Genomic DNA, 17,688 nt, shown 5'->3' on the forward strand with positions numbered 1-17,688 from the left:
AAATAAAAGAAAATCTGGATAAAACATTCAATGATGCTAATAACTGTCTGATAAACTGAGCCAGATGTATACATACACTATATAAAAAGACACATTATGCATTTTTTTTCTCACTATCTGACATGAAACCAGAATCAATTTGTACTTTTTTAGGTCAATTAGAATGTTCAAAATTATTTCTGTTTGCTAAACACCAGAAGAATGAGAGACTTTCTACACGGTTTTATATTACTTTTTACAAAGCCAAAACCAAAAATGTACATACATTTCATTAATATTTGGTTGCATTGCCTTTAAAGCCTGGGCACAACCGGTCGCATGGGCTCCTATGACCGGTCTCCATTCAAAAAATGCAAAAAAATGCAGAGAGAGTGAACATGTCACATGGTTATTTTCGAGTCGTAGACTGACCGCTGACCCGCCGCAAACTCTAGGGGCACTTACGTTTTTTTACGGTTGCAAGATCGCTGTAGGCCTACGTCTTCAGATTCACCAAACATCCATCAAGAGACAGTCACAGAAAAACACTATTTTGGTGATAGTCGCTGAATCCCGGAGAGAAATTCCAACTTCTGGCGAGTGTCGTCTTCTTTAGGAAGGTTGAATAAAGTTCTGCATCTCTCGCAGCCAAACGCGCTTTTCTCCGCGACATTATCGTTAAGTAAGAAAAAAGAACAGGCGTGTCCAGAATAGTTTAGAAAGAGCTCCATCTTCACATCCCTCAGTGCAAACATGACATCTGTTCAGACGCTCAGTTTGTTTTGCACATGGAAGCGCTTCCTTTTTAAAATCTTTTATATATATATATATATATATATATATATATATATAAATATCAGGCCGTGAGGCATTACATTACAGAAGTTGTGCTCTTCCACACTATGACGTAAAAAAGAGTGTCACAACTTAGTGGTTTTCCAGCAGAGGGTGCATGGAGCAGGATTCAGGAGGATTGCTGAGAACTGCGTAAATGAAGCCAAAAACCACGCTGGGGGTGTTTTTGATAAGGAAATAGCATAACAACATGGCTAAAAGCTCCAAAAAGTCGATTTTGCATGATATAGTGACTAAAGTGACTGCAAAGCTATTAAAATGTTGTATTAGATTTATGATTGTAGGGAAAATTACTTATCTCACTTTAGTTATATATTGTTGAGAACCTTAGTTTAACTTTAAAGTTTACTTAAATAATGATAATTAATTGCAGTAATTTAGCTATGGTATACAGTAATGATAATAATGCACATATAGCGCTTTTCTGGGCTCTCAAAGACGCTTTACATTGCATTATTCATTCACGCCATACTTGGTGGTGGTAAGCTACTATTGTAGCCACAGCTGCCCTGGGGTAGTCTGACGGAAGCGAGGCAACCAGTTTGCACCATCGGCCCCTCCGACCACCACCACCAACCACTCACTCACTCACTCACTCACTACATTCGCTAGGCTTCCTGGTCTTACCAAATGGTCTCCCATCCAAGCACCGACCAGGCCCTTCCCTGCTTAGCTTCCAAGGTCTGACGGGATCGGGCAGAGCAAAGGTGGTATGGCCACATACAAGAGTTCTTTTGGAATCTGTGATGGATCACTTTCACTGTAAGACTGTTCAACCACAATCTCAAATATCCTTGCATTTTTCGTAGCAAGTTTAACCCTCAGAGACCAAAAGGTCATTTTTACATGGAGTAGTTTTTTGCCCTTTCATGTCAAAAAACACCCCTTTAAATGTCCCCTTCAAGTTTTATTATAGTTTTATCACTATCACTTAAGGATCGGAGGATTTCTGCAGGTAATTGTAAAACTTTATCTTTGGCATCACTGATGATGCTCTGGGTCATGATTAACTGTATATAAAGCTTAGCCTGTTGATTCTGCAGAAATCTAGTCGGTTTTGCAGATCTTTGTGTGATTTTGATTTGTCTTCTTCTAAGCATTTGACTTACTCACATAAGCTGCCTTGTGTTTCTCTTATTGGTTGCCTGCCTGTCCTTCATTCATTGGAACCATGGATAAGACGAGGTCCCAGACTGTTAATAAAAGAGTTGGCTCTCCAGGCTGTTGTTGCAGATGGATCTATGTGTGCTGGTATAATGCTGCCTTGGAGCGCTTTATAGTAGCCTGTCCAAGTGCTAGTCTTAGATGTTTTTAGTGCAACAAGGCTATTTTTTAAAGGATAAGGATCCATTTGTGAATATGATATACCGAAATGGTTGAACTTTGAATGTGCATTGTGCACATTCAACAGTCTCAAAGTATTGTGAAAATACAGACCACCAAACTATGTTAGTACCAAGCAAAAGGCTTCATAACTAATATTTAATGTCATAATTAATTGTTTGTTTTTTTACTGGTTTTCAAAAGTCACAGCTTCTCTTTTGAAACAGGTTCACCCCTGCAGCAGAAACTTACCATTGTAAGTCGTCTGCCATATTGTGGGCGTTATAGAAAACTGGTTACTTCTCTGTGTCTTGTGTATTTGCTGAACAGTTAAAGGTCCCTCTTCGGCTTGTGGAGCAAAGTGAGACCGCTGCAGCAGCCGTTATTAGCAGCTTCACTATAGGGCTTTGGTGTGACATTTCTGAGTCGTTTCTCCCTTCATTACTCGCATCAGTAAAAGGTCAGGCTCCTGCATGTGGGCCCTCCCAGGTGTCCACTGCACCCTCCGCCTGTTTAAACATCTGTTGCCACAACCACAGCCCTATATTACTTTAGTTCTGATTGGACTGTGTGAAGAGATCAATGCATTGGGCGATTAGGGCTGCACTGTGCGAAAAGAGCAAGAGGGAAAACGTCAAAATGCGATTCATATGGTCACAGCACACACCAAACTAATGAGGGAATATTATTTATCTGAATGTTACCAGCGAGGCAAACACAATAAGTCAACTGCTCCTTATTTCAACTAACTGCCACTTTCCCTTTCACCACTGGCCAACTGCTATAGTAGAAAATGCACCCCCCTTATTCCTGGTCATTATTCATGGCTTAAGTGACTCAGGCCCCCCAGAGCCCTTTGACAGTCCCAAGCGGGTTTACGTTTAATGAAAAGTAGCCTAATGTGTTTGCTGTTTGGTCATGAAGGACAATATTTACAAAACATAAACACAAGCCTAGTTTAAATTGAAGCTTTAGCACAGGTCGAAAAATTACTTAGGCTATTAAATAAGATCCCATTAAATATACAATATAATTTGTGTTTAATTTCACAAGAAACGCCCCCCCAAGTGTCTTTCCAAAAAAGTTGTGGCCCTTAGGTAAACATAAATAATCACATATTAGGTCCCAGAAAATCTGAGTTTGAAAACTGACATTTTCCCTGAACTGTATTTTTAGCCTTCTGCTTCCGCATTAGAAATAAGTCAGTGGTCTCTCGATTGAGGCTGTGTGATGATGGAAGGGGGAGTGGTGGTGTTGAAGGAGGCTGAACTTCCTGTCTGTCTCTCCGCATCCTTGCGCTTTCAGGAATAATTGAGCGGCGTAAAAGGCGAGGATTCATTCAGAGACCTTTCCGAGTGCTGCGCGGATGCCCGGGGGCTCGCTGCTGATTCGACAAGCACCAGGACATAAAAGCAGCCACTTAGAAAGGAGCGAGACGAAATAGGGTCAATCTCAGAAAAACAAAACAGAAGGAGGAAGTGTGCGCTCGTTTTGGATGCGTAGTTTTATTTGAGAAACCTGCGCAAAGTAACCCGCGAAAACTTGTGATATTGTTGCCAGCACCATCTGTTTGTTCGTTTTGCTCTTTTTTTTCTTCTTCTTCTTCTTTTTTATTTTTTTTTAAAATCGAAACTAATACACTTGATTGACGGTTTTATGCGCTTTTGGGAATTGTTCGTGGGACGTCTCCGGGGTGTTGTTTTTTCTTTAACCCCGCGTGAGGCGCGTGTCCAGCGGAGCGCGAGCGCGTGTGAGTTGTGGAGAATCACCCGAGCACTCAAGAGGATGCTGGAAGGCAATGCCTGGAGAACGAGAGGATGAGATTTGTCGAAAGGCGCTGGAGCTGCTGTCCGACCTGTGCTCCCGGGGAGAAGTGCAGGACGACCACTGCCTGGACTTCACCTACTATTTCCGGGACCTGGCCAGACCCCGCTACACGGACTCAGGTAGCCCTACGCTAAAGAAAAAGCGTTTCTCTCAGTGAAAGGCGATTAGGGGAATGTATGCAATGATACTTAAACTTAAGCACAGACACATGTAGATAGCCAAATTATATATGGTACAGTGGGGGAAACCACGTTTGACTGTGCGTAAAAGTTTTGGTGTCTGTGAAATGAGCTCAGGACAGTGTAAAACTTGGTGTTAACGGTGTCCAAAGTGCCAAGCGCAGGCCCAACCTTTTGCCTAGAATGTTGCGGGTGGTGGGTGCTGCCCAGGCTGGATTGGTGAGGACAGCATGGCAATGCTTTTTTGTACAGCCCAATCCCAACAACAGAACCCATACATTTCGATGCCTTAGTCTGTACTGTATCACTAAGACGTCAAGATTTCTACGTCTAGTTTGATTATCCACTTCGACATGTAATTCCTTTGAATATATGAAAAAAATAAAAACTATAAGGATGATATTAAAGCTTATATGTGCCTTATATATGCCTATAGCAAATCTAGCCTAATCCTAGTCATCTGGACTTCAGTGTGTTGGTACATTCAATTGTATGTGAACATGCATTCTAAATTAATCAACAGATCTTTGGCTATATGAATAAATAAAATGGGGGTATTTTGGGATCTTCATTACGGTTTAATCCCTCAGATGCTTTACTATAATTTCTGTGTTGGCCTACTTGTTATTTTATTGGTAAACATTCCTTCTTCAAACCTTAGTAACTCTATCAGGCTAGTCTTGACTGATAACGAAGATGCAAATGCTTAATAATGTATAAAAAAGACACAATAAGTGGGTTTACCGTGCTTCGCACTTTAATTAAGTGTGTGGTTGCATCAATATCTGATCATTTGACTTGCCTGCTCCCAAACTGCTCACTTTGTTCTATGCATGTGGTTGTGTTGGCTCTGTGATGTGCTCCCCCTGCTGGCGATTGTTGAATTAAAACCACAACAACCTTAATGCATACCATTGTGGTGGGGAAAAAATAAAGAACAGAAATGATCCAGCACCTTTACTATCACTGTACCAATACCTACCCCACAATGAGTTATGTGTGGGATAAATCACCCTTTTCCCCAGTTCATATGTGATGAGAAGGGACTGTGAACTTGTTGCTTGCATGCATTAGCACAGATTAGATCCAGAAAGCCTTTGTGACCCGTGGCTTGTTCAGTATATGTGTGAGAGTCTTTGGGAGCAGCTTGACTAGAGAATGCCTCCTCCTCTGTCAGCAGCTGAACAGTGGAGAGAAGGCCCCACCCTGTGCTCCCGTCCCCCTTTAGCTCAGTGTAGAAGTGGTGAGCGTAAACAATTGCGAGAGAGCCGAGATCATGTGTCATGTTTGCTGGGCATCGACTGGACTCGAATTCAAATCACTTTTGACAATAGTAGTTCGTAGTTTTGTAAGGGACACTGGAATTTCATTATTCATTTTCATCAACAATTGTGTAAATGCTGTAATTCCTGCTCGAAAAACAAAAACAACAACAACAAAAAACAGTTATCTTTTATGGCATCCTATATATTCCAAAGTAATTCAATAGCTGTAATGATCAAATAGTGGCAATTAATCGATTATTCATTTTAGCCCTCGTTTGCTTTATAACCATCAAATAAATGCTCTAGCTGTAAACATGCCCAACATTGTCATTGATATAACATGTCTCTATATGTTTACACACTGTGTCCTATGTGCCTTTTAATAGAAGGATGGGCCCCAGCCTTTATACATGTTACAGGCCTTTATTAAACATGTATGATAAAGAGGATGTTGAAGCATCCAGATTAGTTCCCCTGAGGAGCTGTGACCCACTTCCTTTTGTATTATACTTTCACACAGCGCGCACACAAACAACCTCATTGCAAACGGAGAGGTGAGCCACTGAAGTTATTTCATGTACGCTCCCATTATTCATTCATTCATTCATCCATCCATCCATCCATCCATCCATCCATCCATCCATCCATCCATCCATCCATCCATCCATCCATCCATCCTTCCATTTCAAAACAATTCAGTTCAACTTGCACATGAAAGGAGGTCAGCCGGGAGTGCGCACTAATAAACTCTCAATGCATGGTGCCAAAACTGTACCCTGAGGCACACCTTTGATCAACTATACATAGATTCAGGGACACTCTCATACATCACAATTAAAGCACTTTTTCTGAAGGTTAGGCTGAATAATGACTGCTTGGAAAACAAAGGGCTTTTTTTTAATTATACATCAGCAAAATATCATAAAGAAAAAAATGGCACACAATTATTTTAATGGGTTGCGTTATTGAGGATTTGGCTTTATTTTTAGGTGAGATCAAAAGATGACCCTTTGCCTGAGTCAGGAATTTACAGTCAGACAGAGCATTCTTTTTTTTTTTGTGTAAGTATGCTTTACTAGTGTGAATCACCATAAGCCTTGGTGGATGAAAGCTACTTAAAATTGTTATGTTTAGCAAACTCCACAATAGCAGATGCTACTAAGTAAAGTTGGATTTAAAAAGTGCCACCTGTTTGACAAGCTAACTTCCCCAGTTTGTTGACGCAGACAGCTTTTGCTAACCCTGGAGGGCATGCCTTAAGTGAATTTAATGTTTGTTCATTTTCTAGAGGCTAATAATTGAATGAGAGAGTATCAGTTCTCATTAAAGCTGTGATGTCTCCTGATTAAAACTAGCCACTTCGATTACTTTTGTGGATCTGTTAAATCTGACGGCCCTGTCAGAGAAGCACATGGTTGAATTTGATAGGTGTTAAGCAACGAAGCGCTTCATGATTATGAATGAGTATGCCAACAGTCTTCTTGCTATCTTCTGTTGATGCCAGATTTTATTTTTTGGCAGGCTACAATGGACTTATTTTTATATAGTGGTTTAAATCCCTGCATATGGCTTTTAATTTTTGCTCACTGAACAGTCAAGAACCATTTTCCACTCACACGTGTGAGTGTTACAACGTTTTTTTTCATCTGAACCAACAGGGAGACATCTCTATGCTCATAAACCCAATGATTCTGTCAAAGTTGCAAACACAAACCGCTGGTGGTCTGTAGATGTGGGACTGATGAAATGCCTGAGGAAATAGGTTAGTTTTTATTGCACCCATGATTGCTTTTGAAGGTACTGTTGCCAGGCGACGTAACATTATTGGATGTTTGGTTTGGAAATCTTTAAGCCGCTAGTGCTATTCTCAAATGAGCCCAATAATGTTAATGGTCCATGCACAGTCTGTTCTCTCATCTGCTACGTTTGTCTCGTGTTCACGATACTTTTAATCACATAATGTTTCATTCAAGTCGACTCGATGTAGGCGACACCTTGGAGTGCCATGTGGTAGAATGATATTTGACACATAATGCTCCTCTGGCCCACCACTTGTCGATCACAAAAACACAGGAACTAACACAATGCAGCTTTTTTCATACTGTTACAAATGCTGTCCATGGTTCAACCTACTTTCAACTTCAACCATTTCAACAGTTCTGTTCCAACGTTTAACTTTTTGTTAATAACAGAAAACATCTTCAATTCAAAACCCTCCAGCCCAGATGACCGCAAACAAGAGCTCACACAGACTGACAGAATGAAACAGGCTAGTTGTTGTTTACACGACAGTATTACTCACTGAAAGTCATGAAATTTGCTTATAAACTCATCCCCATAAAGAATTTTGCATGCTTTACAAAAATTAGAAATGTGTTTGGATGACAGCTAACAATAAAAAAGTTAAGAAATCAGATTCCATGTTTTTATGGATCAACCCGAGACCACCCGAGTTTCAACTGCATTTACTTGAAAGTTAGTTCAGTCTGTGTTCACACGCGCTCGCACCAAAAGTCACACCATCAGCCACATAACAACGGCAGTACCTTATTCCCATGACAATGGACATGAACCTGTCAATGCACCGACACATGCGCACGTGTGCACTTCCCTGATGTTAGGCTACACTCTTTGCTCTTGTAGTTAAATACAATGAGGCTGATATGTGAGGCCAGGAGAAATGCACTTTTATTGGCACATGGAGAGTATAGCTTTACTGCGCAGCAGGAAGGGATAGAGGGGCAGAAGAGAGACATACCTGGATGATATAAAGTTGATCCATTTCGCCTCATCAGAAATCCGATCATCCTGTGATGCAGAAGGAGTGTATATCCATTCTTTCTTGGCGCAATAGAGAGGCGCAAAAGTGAGAGTAGTTCGGCCGTCCGCCTTCACACCACACCCGCTCCGCCCCAGAGTGTGGCACAGGCCGCTCCAAGACCACCTGTTTCAGCCGCACGTGGAACAGCTGTTTAGACCGGCCCAAACTACTGCGATTGGGTTCACACAATGGTTTACACTGACCCAAAAGTGCTGCTGGATTTTGACATCAAATTGTTGACTTCCTCTTGCCTCTATTGTGTTGAAAATATTTCCTCAATGTAATTCCCAGTCTTCTTGTTAGCCCATTTTCCTCTCGCGTTTCACCTTGCCTATTGACTGGTGCTGAGTTGGCTTCTGCAGCAGTGTATTGAACTGTTTGACGATTGCTCTCCAGAGAGAAGCTCGCCTGCTGTACACTGAAGCCTAATGAGATGCCTGGAGTTCTGGGCACAGTTCTGGGCAATAAATTGATCATGATTGTAAGCTTTCTCAGCCTAATCACGGTTTTAAAATTCTATTAGCTCACAGCTCAAGGTGAGAGCAAAGGCCTTTTATTATTATATTATATATTAATACATAATTAAGCAAACTTCAATTGGGGGATGTGTCAAGATCAGACTTAATGAGTATGTTCCTTGTAAATTGTTTTGGGGGAAAATATTGTTAAGAAAGTCCCCTACCTCGCAGTGGTACACAAATATATTGTGGACTTTTAAGGAGCTAAAGGTTTTCTGTATTTGCCTGAACAAGTTTTAGTCAGTATTTCATTTAAGCGTCCCTTTTTGCTAGTGTTTATTTATTTATTAATGTTACTTATTAATTAAATTCAACACCCTCTTTATCCTCTTTGGTTCACAGCAGCAAACCACGCTGCTACTGTTACATTATATCTGAATATGATAAGAGAATCTATCACTCGAGTGGGATGACTTTTGCAATGCCATTCGACAATTTTTTTCAATCTCTTTCACCAAATTGTTCACTTATTATGGTCTTTCATTCATTATAATTGTACCTCATTAGTCATCTTTGTCAAAGAGTTTGGGTATAAGCTTCTTCCATTTCGTACTGTAAGAACATTAGAACTAGATTGTTTCCAGTGAATGGGCCGTTGAGTTCTATTTGAGCGGCTAATTGCAGGTTATTATGTGTGTAGGTGTGATGGATGCCAACGGGAGCAGCATCTCAGTGAGCACAGGTAGTTTGATGCTCTGGGCAATGTTTAGGACTGAGGCGTGATGGGCCCATAATAACTGTAACCGGACCCCACATATACCCTCATCAGTGCTCCTGAGACCCTACTGTCAAATTACACACACATGATAGTAATAGTGCATGAATGGATAGTAAATATATATCTTTATTGTGAATTTATCATTTTCACTTGGAGATCTCAGGTCATTTGCTCAACAAACTTACCTTCACTGCTCTGCGTTTTAATGGTTGTTCGAACACCATTAAGCCAACAAATAGATAAACCCATTATGACCTACTGCTCATTATAGCCTAAATGCCTTCATGTTGTGGTCATGCATGGGCTGACTGTCAAAAGAGGGACAGGATCAGTTGAGGTCCCATTATGGAAATGAGTTCTAGTTTGTCTCACACAAGACACCCACTCATGTTAATTTAACATAAATAGTGGCATCTTATTGTAGCTAATTTGCTGTTATATTTTTTCATCCTTGTAAATTGAAAATCTCGATGCAGCTTAGTAGTTTTGATCATAATAACAGGAATAATATCACCTTTTCAGTTTCTGATACTGACGTTTTTGCATTTTCCAATTGACTCATCACCGCCCAAGAAGTGACTTCCTGTTTCGATCCAGCACGCCAAAATAAAAGCTCCATCTTATTCATTAGTTCAGCAGTTCATTAGTTCAAATTTCTGCCTACTAACAGACAAAATACTTAAAATGTCTGTATTTAATTATATTCTTGTAATGTTGCAAGTAGCTGTGTGCTTTTATTTTGGCGTGCCGCATCAAAACAGGAAGTAATTTCTTGGGCGGCGTTGTTGTGATTTGAAGTTATGCACAGAGTCAGTTGACCATCCCTATCTATCCAATTATATTTATTATGTCTTTCTACCTAGATCGGTCTGTCTGTTTGGCTTTGTCTCTTTGATCATCACAGAACTATTTCAACCTGGAATGTATGTCTTGGATTCATGTGTTGTGCAATAAGTGAGTTGGACCGGTCTGACTTGGCCTTAGTCAAAGTTGTAGATGTAAAAATCCTTGATATCCGTGATATGTTCCTAAAGAAGTGTTAAGAAAAGACAAAAGACAAAATATAATATATTATTTACAGGAGTTGGCACTGGCAAGTGGTGGTTTTGGCAAGACAAATAATAAATAAATAAACAGCACAACAACGGGATCTACAGTCATTTTCAAATAATGTGGAAGCGCTAACATTGATACTTTTCAAACAGCTCAGTACACCATTTGGCTGCAGTGTTTTATCAGGATCCAAATAGGATGTTTTTTGTTTTGTTTTTTGCTGGTCTTGGTGAAATAGGCTTTAGAGAGTTGTGTAAGAAAGACTACTGACCCTCAGTGTTGCCGGAGTCAGACCACAACATGAAAGAGAACAGTGCTGTCAAGGAAACCGTATTTTTAGTTCATTTCTGGAAAGTTGGTTTTATTAGAACTTCCTCCCAATGTGCAACATAATGAACAGAGACAAAGAAATGATTGAAATGCAGAGTCTAGTCCTCTTTGTCTTGTTGCCAGGTTTGTTTGGCTGTTGGTCTGTAAGAGTTGACATTACATAAGTGAACCTTTTTAAATTGTTCTTTATTTACGTATTAATAGCAGTCGCATTATATGGCAGTTGAATGTTATATTAACCCACATTGTATGATTGAGATGTTCGTTGGCCTTATTGTTATTTTTCCCATGTTCGCGTCATTCTACATGTATGTTGTTCTTCAAATATTTAGGCTAGCAAGTATGAGCTGTACTGTCTCTCATCAGTCTGTGTAAAACCATATGACAAATTACTCCGCAGAGGCTCAAATGATGAAGCTCTTGTTCCTCCACAGAGAAACAAATGCAAGATAAATGACCACCTGAACTTTATGCACCTCCAGAGCAGAACTGTTAAATAAAACACACGGTGTATATGCAGAAGTGTGAAGCAGTACCTACACAGTGCAAAGTCTATGTTAGAATATGTGCGACTGGGGAATGTGTTTCAATTTTTTACTGGGCTTATACATTTGCATTAGCAGCAGTTTATACATAATATATATCTGATACACGTCTTTCAGTTTGCATCAATAGCTAAAAATATTAATTTACTCTAACACTGCCATGTCCGTGCATTTCGGACCTTTTTGATGTAATTTTCCCCATGCTTGTGTTTGTGTCTGAGGTTGAGCCGCTGCAGAATGTGCAGAACTGTGCTGTAATCATCTGACCAGGGGTCTGTTGTTGATTTACACAACACCTCATCAAAAGAAGATTTTGTCCAGAATCAATGAAAGCCTCCGCCTGTGTGGTGTTCACTCTGGGCTTTTCTGATCAGCTTCAGAGGCAGCGGGGTTTCATCAGTAATCCATTGGACAAAGAGAACCTGACTGATCGAATCGGTTGATGCCATTTTCTGCTGTGAGTGTTGGCGCTGAGCCTCAATGCGCTTTCTTTGTATGAATCTCCAAGGTTGCCAGTGCTTCGCAAAGATATATTTTAGCTTTAGAAAATAAAAACATAATACTGAATTACTTACTGGTTTGATACATACTTCAGCAGAAAGAGACATTGAAATAAAATGTATTCAGAGTGAATGGAACAATCAGGTAGTAAGGTCGGCGGTTGATGCTGATAAAAGGAAAGATATATTGCTGAGGTACACTTACCGTAGGATAATACTTGTGCAGAGATATGCAGACAGAACTATGGTTCATGTAATCGATGGATTGTGTTTTTAAAGGCAGAAAAGATAAAGATAGTCTTGGCTGAATTTGAAGATATAAAATAGATGGGAAACGGTTTCTGCTTCAATTCTGTTTAAATCCAACCAAAACATAGTAATGTATATACGCATAACTAATTTTACTGAACCCTTAGTGTCTTTTACTGCATAATTGACATGGCGATTGTCGATCCTTTGCTGGTTTAGTCATGTGGATGTGCAGAGGCACCTGGGCAGTGATGAGACTTGCATATCCATCTGGTTTAGAAAAATGGGCTGCATCTCCAGATCTTTATTCCGACAGAGCTCCAGCGTGTCATGTCAAACCTGATGAAGTTGTTCACACATCACGCACCAAGTTTTTCAGCTTCATCACAGATGCAAGTGTGAGGAGAAGAACCTGTGAATTCAGGTCGTGCCAAACGATTCCTACTAAAACAGTAAGACAAAATAATTAACTGGATATAAATGACAATAATACTGCAACAACAGATCACAAGTCATAATGTCAGTATGATGAAGCCTTTTTGTTTGCTTTTTTGACCACTCAGTGACCAAACAGTTAATCAAATGTATTTCTTGGGTCTAACCAGAGAGGAGAATCAAATGAGTCTTTATTTGTATATCTGATTTACAGCTGCAGGATACTGGTAATACGCTCTTTGCCTGATGATGATATCAAGCCATGTCCTTTTTAAGGTGTATGACTGATTCTATGTGCGTAGCCGACATGGGCATTACCGATCGGCTTAATGTGTGCCTGTTTGATTAATTGATCATCATGTCCTTGAGATTTAAAAGTCTAAACAGGGCGTCATCCTTGCTATGTGACCTTGCCTTGGGATGAAATGGATTTATCTCATACATTGAGAGCTGTGCCGAAGTCAGCCCTAACAAGTCTAAAGTCTGTATTGACCACTTGGATGTCACCAACAGAACTAAACAATATAATTTATACTTGGCTTATTATGCCCCTAAATGAAAGCAAACTCAGCGCAGACAATTGCTGTAATCAGAGGCAGCATAACCCATTTTAATTATAATTGTTGACTTCCTTTAGCGAGTGCTGAGCCGACTGATTATTGAAGCCCTGAATCCAATTAGGCCGTGCAGCTGTATACAGGGTTTAGGGCCGGACCTGATTGCAGCCAGCGAAGAGACATGAAAAGAGCAGAGGCCCTGTGCCTTCAGAAGGGACTGTAACAAAGGTAATTGAATGAGGGGCAGGGTCGGACGACTGCTTTGGCTGATGTGAAAGGGCAATTTTCCAGGCTACCCAGACAGGCATATATTCCGCCCATTGCACGGCAAAGTAAAAACACCCATTTCTGCTATGCAAACGCGTTTAAGGGCAGGGCCTAGTTAACTATTTTGAGTATTTTCTATTATATTTTTAGCACATGCATCTGTGGCAGCTGCTATCTGTCCCAAGTCGCTGTGCTGACTGGGCTCCGCGGTGACCCACTGTCCCAGGTAACATGCTTAAATCAGCATGTACAGGTGTGTGGCAGGGAGACTTTCATGCGGCTGCTGTAAGATATCTATTTCCGATTGTAACAGCATGGCAACAGAATCCTATGAGTGTCAACTTTGTGATATGAAATGTAGTTTAGTTTAGTGCAGTCTATGTGTGGAGTATCAGAGCAACCCGCAGGTGCATTCAGGAATGACTGCAAACAGCTGTTAAAGACGTATTGAACAAGTTCTGTTATAGAGTCTGGGGGACTGTTTGCGACTGCCTGGCATGCTGTTTATGTGCTTTTAGACAAGAAGATATGCTGTCATTGATTCTGAAATCTTAATTTAATGTTGCAGACCTCTGCTCTAGACAAATTGTGGTACCTATAAAGCAGAGCATGTACTATTGAACAAGCTGGTGTCTGTAGCAAAGCGCTTCTTCATTGCATGAAGGCTTTTTTTTTTTTAGGCTTTGAAAATGCAATATATAATTGGGAACATGGTAAGTAAAAATACTGTTCTTGTTGCGCATCTAGGGACAATGTAAGGGCAGAAAAATGATTTCCCCAATAAAAGTATTTAGTGACCAGCGTGTCTACCTCACACTGACCCCACGATCTATCAAACATATCTTCTAAATCAGATGACAGACCCAAAGAGCACTGCAAATCTCCCAAATCTCTGAACTCTGTATTGTCATGCTCAGTTATTTTAGAAACAAGTGTCATTAAGTTATTGATCACGGTAATTGGTGATACTTTCCAGTAGAAATGATATTGGGGTACTGTTGCCTCTGCATACAGTCCCGTAAACAAATTGTTTGCCAAATCTTCCTTACTTACAACTTTTAACCCATCTGCTGTGGAAATCAGTGAAAGGCCTAATTTGCACATCAGATCTCGACCCAATAGGTTGACAGGACATAATGTGGACAATAGGAAAGAGTGTTTGAATGACTCGCCTACAGAGTCATAACATTTGAGTGGTGACGTGAACTGCTCCTTGGTTGCTGCCCCTGATGCTGCTAAATTTTTCATAATTTCCATAACACCACCAAGTCTCCAGGCAGTATCTGTGGAACTGTTTTTGTGAGTCTGTGTGGGTGAATTTATTTAGACTGAACACAAAGTGGTTAACTATGCTCTTGTCGTTTTTTGTTTTGTTTTGTTTTTATAACCGCAGCTGTAATTCAAACCTGTATAGTGGCCAAACGTTTTTTAACCTCTTAACCCCCGCCTTAACCAAGTGCGTTTTCTCCATTTCAGCTTTACCCAAATCTAAAAGGTTACTACCAGTGTAACGCCTCATTTGAAAGCCAAGACCTACAAAGCTAGCAGATCTTTTTCTCATTGCTTTTTTTGTCACTTTGTTTCCATTTTTCTGTTACTCTTTTGTGGTGATTTTGTTGCTTTTTCGTCACATTACTGTTGCTCCTTTTCACATTTTTTGTCACTTTTTCTTGCATTTTCATCACATTTTCGTCTCATTTCCGTCATATTTTCACCACTTTGCCGTTATTTTTTCAATCACATAGCACCTAGCACCAGTCTATAGCACACTACAATGATGATGCAACCTTCTGCTGGTCTGTAAATGCAGTAAATTAAAATAACTGCCTTGTATAAAATTGCTCTCTCAAAGTGGCTGTAGCGAATGTCTTGAAATAGCCCTCTGTCTCTTTAAGAACCTCTGACCCTTTCCGACACGCCCCCTCCACACACTGTCTGTGGCATCAGTGGGCAGGGGGCTCTGCTGAGGAGCAGTGGTTGGTTACTCGGCTGGTGACGAAAGCTCGGAGGCGTCTCCAGGAGGTGGGGGCGTTCCTAGGAGGACTCAGGCAAACCTATCCCTAAAATGGCTGCCATCAGAGTTTTTACAGATTACTCAAAAATACATGAATGTGCCAAGGCAACACTTCAGGCATGTTTTTAATGAGGGAATGACATAATAACATGATGTAAAACTTGAAAAAGTCGATTTAGCATAATACCCCCCCTTTAAAGGAATAGGCCACCGTTTTTATATACTAAGATATGTTCTTACCTCACTTTAGTCGAGTTAATATATCCCCGTCTGGTCATTGTCCGCGCGCTCTGTCACGCAAACGGAGCACATACGCAGCCTCTCCCATATGTGACATAGCTCCGAAAAAGCTCACGATAGAAGCTACCAAGCTCTTCCACGTGTTCCCTATTTAAATAAAGTTACGTGAAGTGTTTTCATGCGAAGTATATTTACACAGAAATGTAACGTGTCGATTTTATAAGCAAATAAAAAGGGGGACTATATTGTGAGGCGTAATGATACGAGGAGCACAGCGTCCGCGTAGTAACTCCTAAAGACTTCCCCCGCTCACTTCCGTCAATAACCTTTAGGAGTTACTGCGCGGACGTTTTACTCCTCGTATCATTACGCCTCACAATATAGTCCCCCTTTTTATTTGCTTATAAAATCGACACGTTACATTTCTGTGTAAATATACTTCGCATGAAAACACTTCACGTAACTTTATTTAAATAGGGAACACGTGGAAGAGCTTGGTAGCTTCTATCGTGAGCTTTTTCGGAGCTATGTCACATATGGGAGAGGCTGCGTATGTGCTCCGTTTGCGTGACAGAGCGCGCGGACAAAGACCAGACGGGGATATATTAACTCGACTAAAGTGAGGTAAGAACATATCTTAGTATATAAAAACGGTGGCCTATTCCTTTAAGAGGTTCACAAACTCTCAAACCCAACAGTTTTCGTCACGCTGGACTGTTGCAGTTGCCCCGTAAATGTCTGCAATACTGTATCTTATTTGAAACTTTTGAAATACAACACGCACAAAGTTTGCCACTGTGCACTGATGGTTAATCAGAGGAGACTGGGAGTATTTTGGACATGAAGAGCGGGTGAGGGCACGCTGTTGCTCGAGTGGATGGGGAGTTCGAAGCCGTCAGAAGGACTGAAGGTGCACATAACAGGAGATTTATGGATGTGGTGAAAAGGGCATTAATATAGCTGGAGGGAGAGAAGGGATGCAGAAGATAAGGTTAGAAGGAAGGCGGCCATTTCTCATTTTGACGATTGTAGTTTGCTGAAATCTGTAATGACAGCCTCAGTGGCGCGGCTACTATAGGCATGTTCCTTACCCTTGCTCCCTGTTTATTGTATTTTCACCGGCTTCTGCTTTTGTGAGGGACCCAGTGACAGCCGTTTCCATGGATACGACAGGGCGCCATAATCCTCGCATATGTCGTTTAATTACATGTTCTGTGCACCAGCTGGAATTAGTGGAGGTGTGTGATGTTTCTACACGGCGAGGTGAAAATGAAGCCTTTATTTGTGCAGAACAAAGTGCACTGAATGTGGTGACCTACTCGTTAGCCAGAGCTCGGGTCGTGTTGAGTAAAACAAACAGATTAAAGCAATGTTTAAAGGTTGATGTGAAAGGTGAAATTGCACAGACTACGATGATGAAATGACACCAAATTTCCTTCAATGACATGGTGAAAATATGTGTAATATTAGTGTTTTTTTACTTCTTCCACTCTATTACTACCACTACTACTAGAACAAATAATAATAATAATAAATCACTTCCATTTAGATCAAGCTCCTGCAATGTCGGTTTTGTTTGTTTTTGTTTTTACCTGAAATGAAATTTGTAAAGTGATCTTAGTTAATGGTAATCCGAAACGTTCTGAAAATGAAAAATCTGACATCTCTGAACCGAGACCACTCTGAAGTGTCAATTAAAGCTGTTGTATAGGTGAGAATATTCATGCTACCTATAATAAACCTTTCACACAAAGAATCCATTCTCAGGTTTCTTCCCCAAATGACATGTGCCTGATGTGATGTATTATTTTAAGTCAAGGTGTGTCATGATGAGAGTTACACTGTACTTTTCAAAGACAGTTTTTTTTTTTAAGTAAGTACAGAATGAGTATTAAAAGTTTGTTTTCTTGTTCTTGTTCTGTAATGTTTGGATATCTTCTCTTCATTTTTTTTATTTTTATGAAATTAAATACACTTTCTGGGCAAATTTTAATTTAAGATGGACTTTCATCT

At 40.4% G+C, this 17,688-nt stretch overlaps 1 protein-coding gene across 1 annotated transcript in view; it reads left to right on the top strand.

Moving 5' to 3' along the window:
* Positions 1–3,755: 3,755 nt before the first annotated feature.
* syt9b (synaptotagmin IXb) overlaps positions 3,756–17,688 on the top strand; it is a 29,104-nt gene continuing 15,171 nt past the window's right edge. Inside the window, exon 1 of the mRNA XM_079567369.1 lies at positions 3,756–4,103. Within this exon, the coding sequence (XP_079423495.1) occupies positions 3,956–4,103 (148 nt within the window). The 5' untranslated portion in view covers positions 3,756–3,955. The remainder of the gene's footprint in view (positions 4,104–17,688) is intronic.

This window comes from Gobius niger (genome assembly GCF_951799975.1).
Source record: "Gobius niger genome assembly, chromosome: 12".
Lineage (NCBI taxonomy): Eukaryota > Metazoa > Chordata > Actinopteri > Gobiiformes > Gobiidae > Gobius > Gobius niger.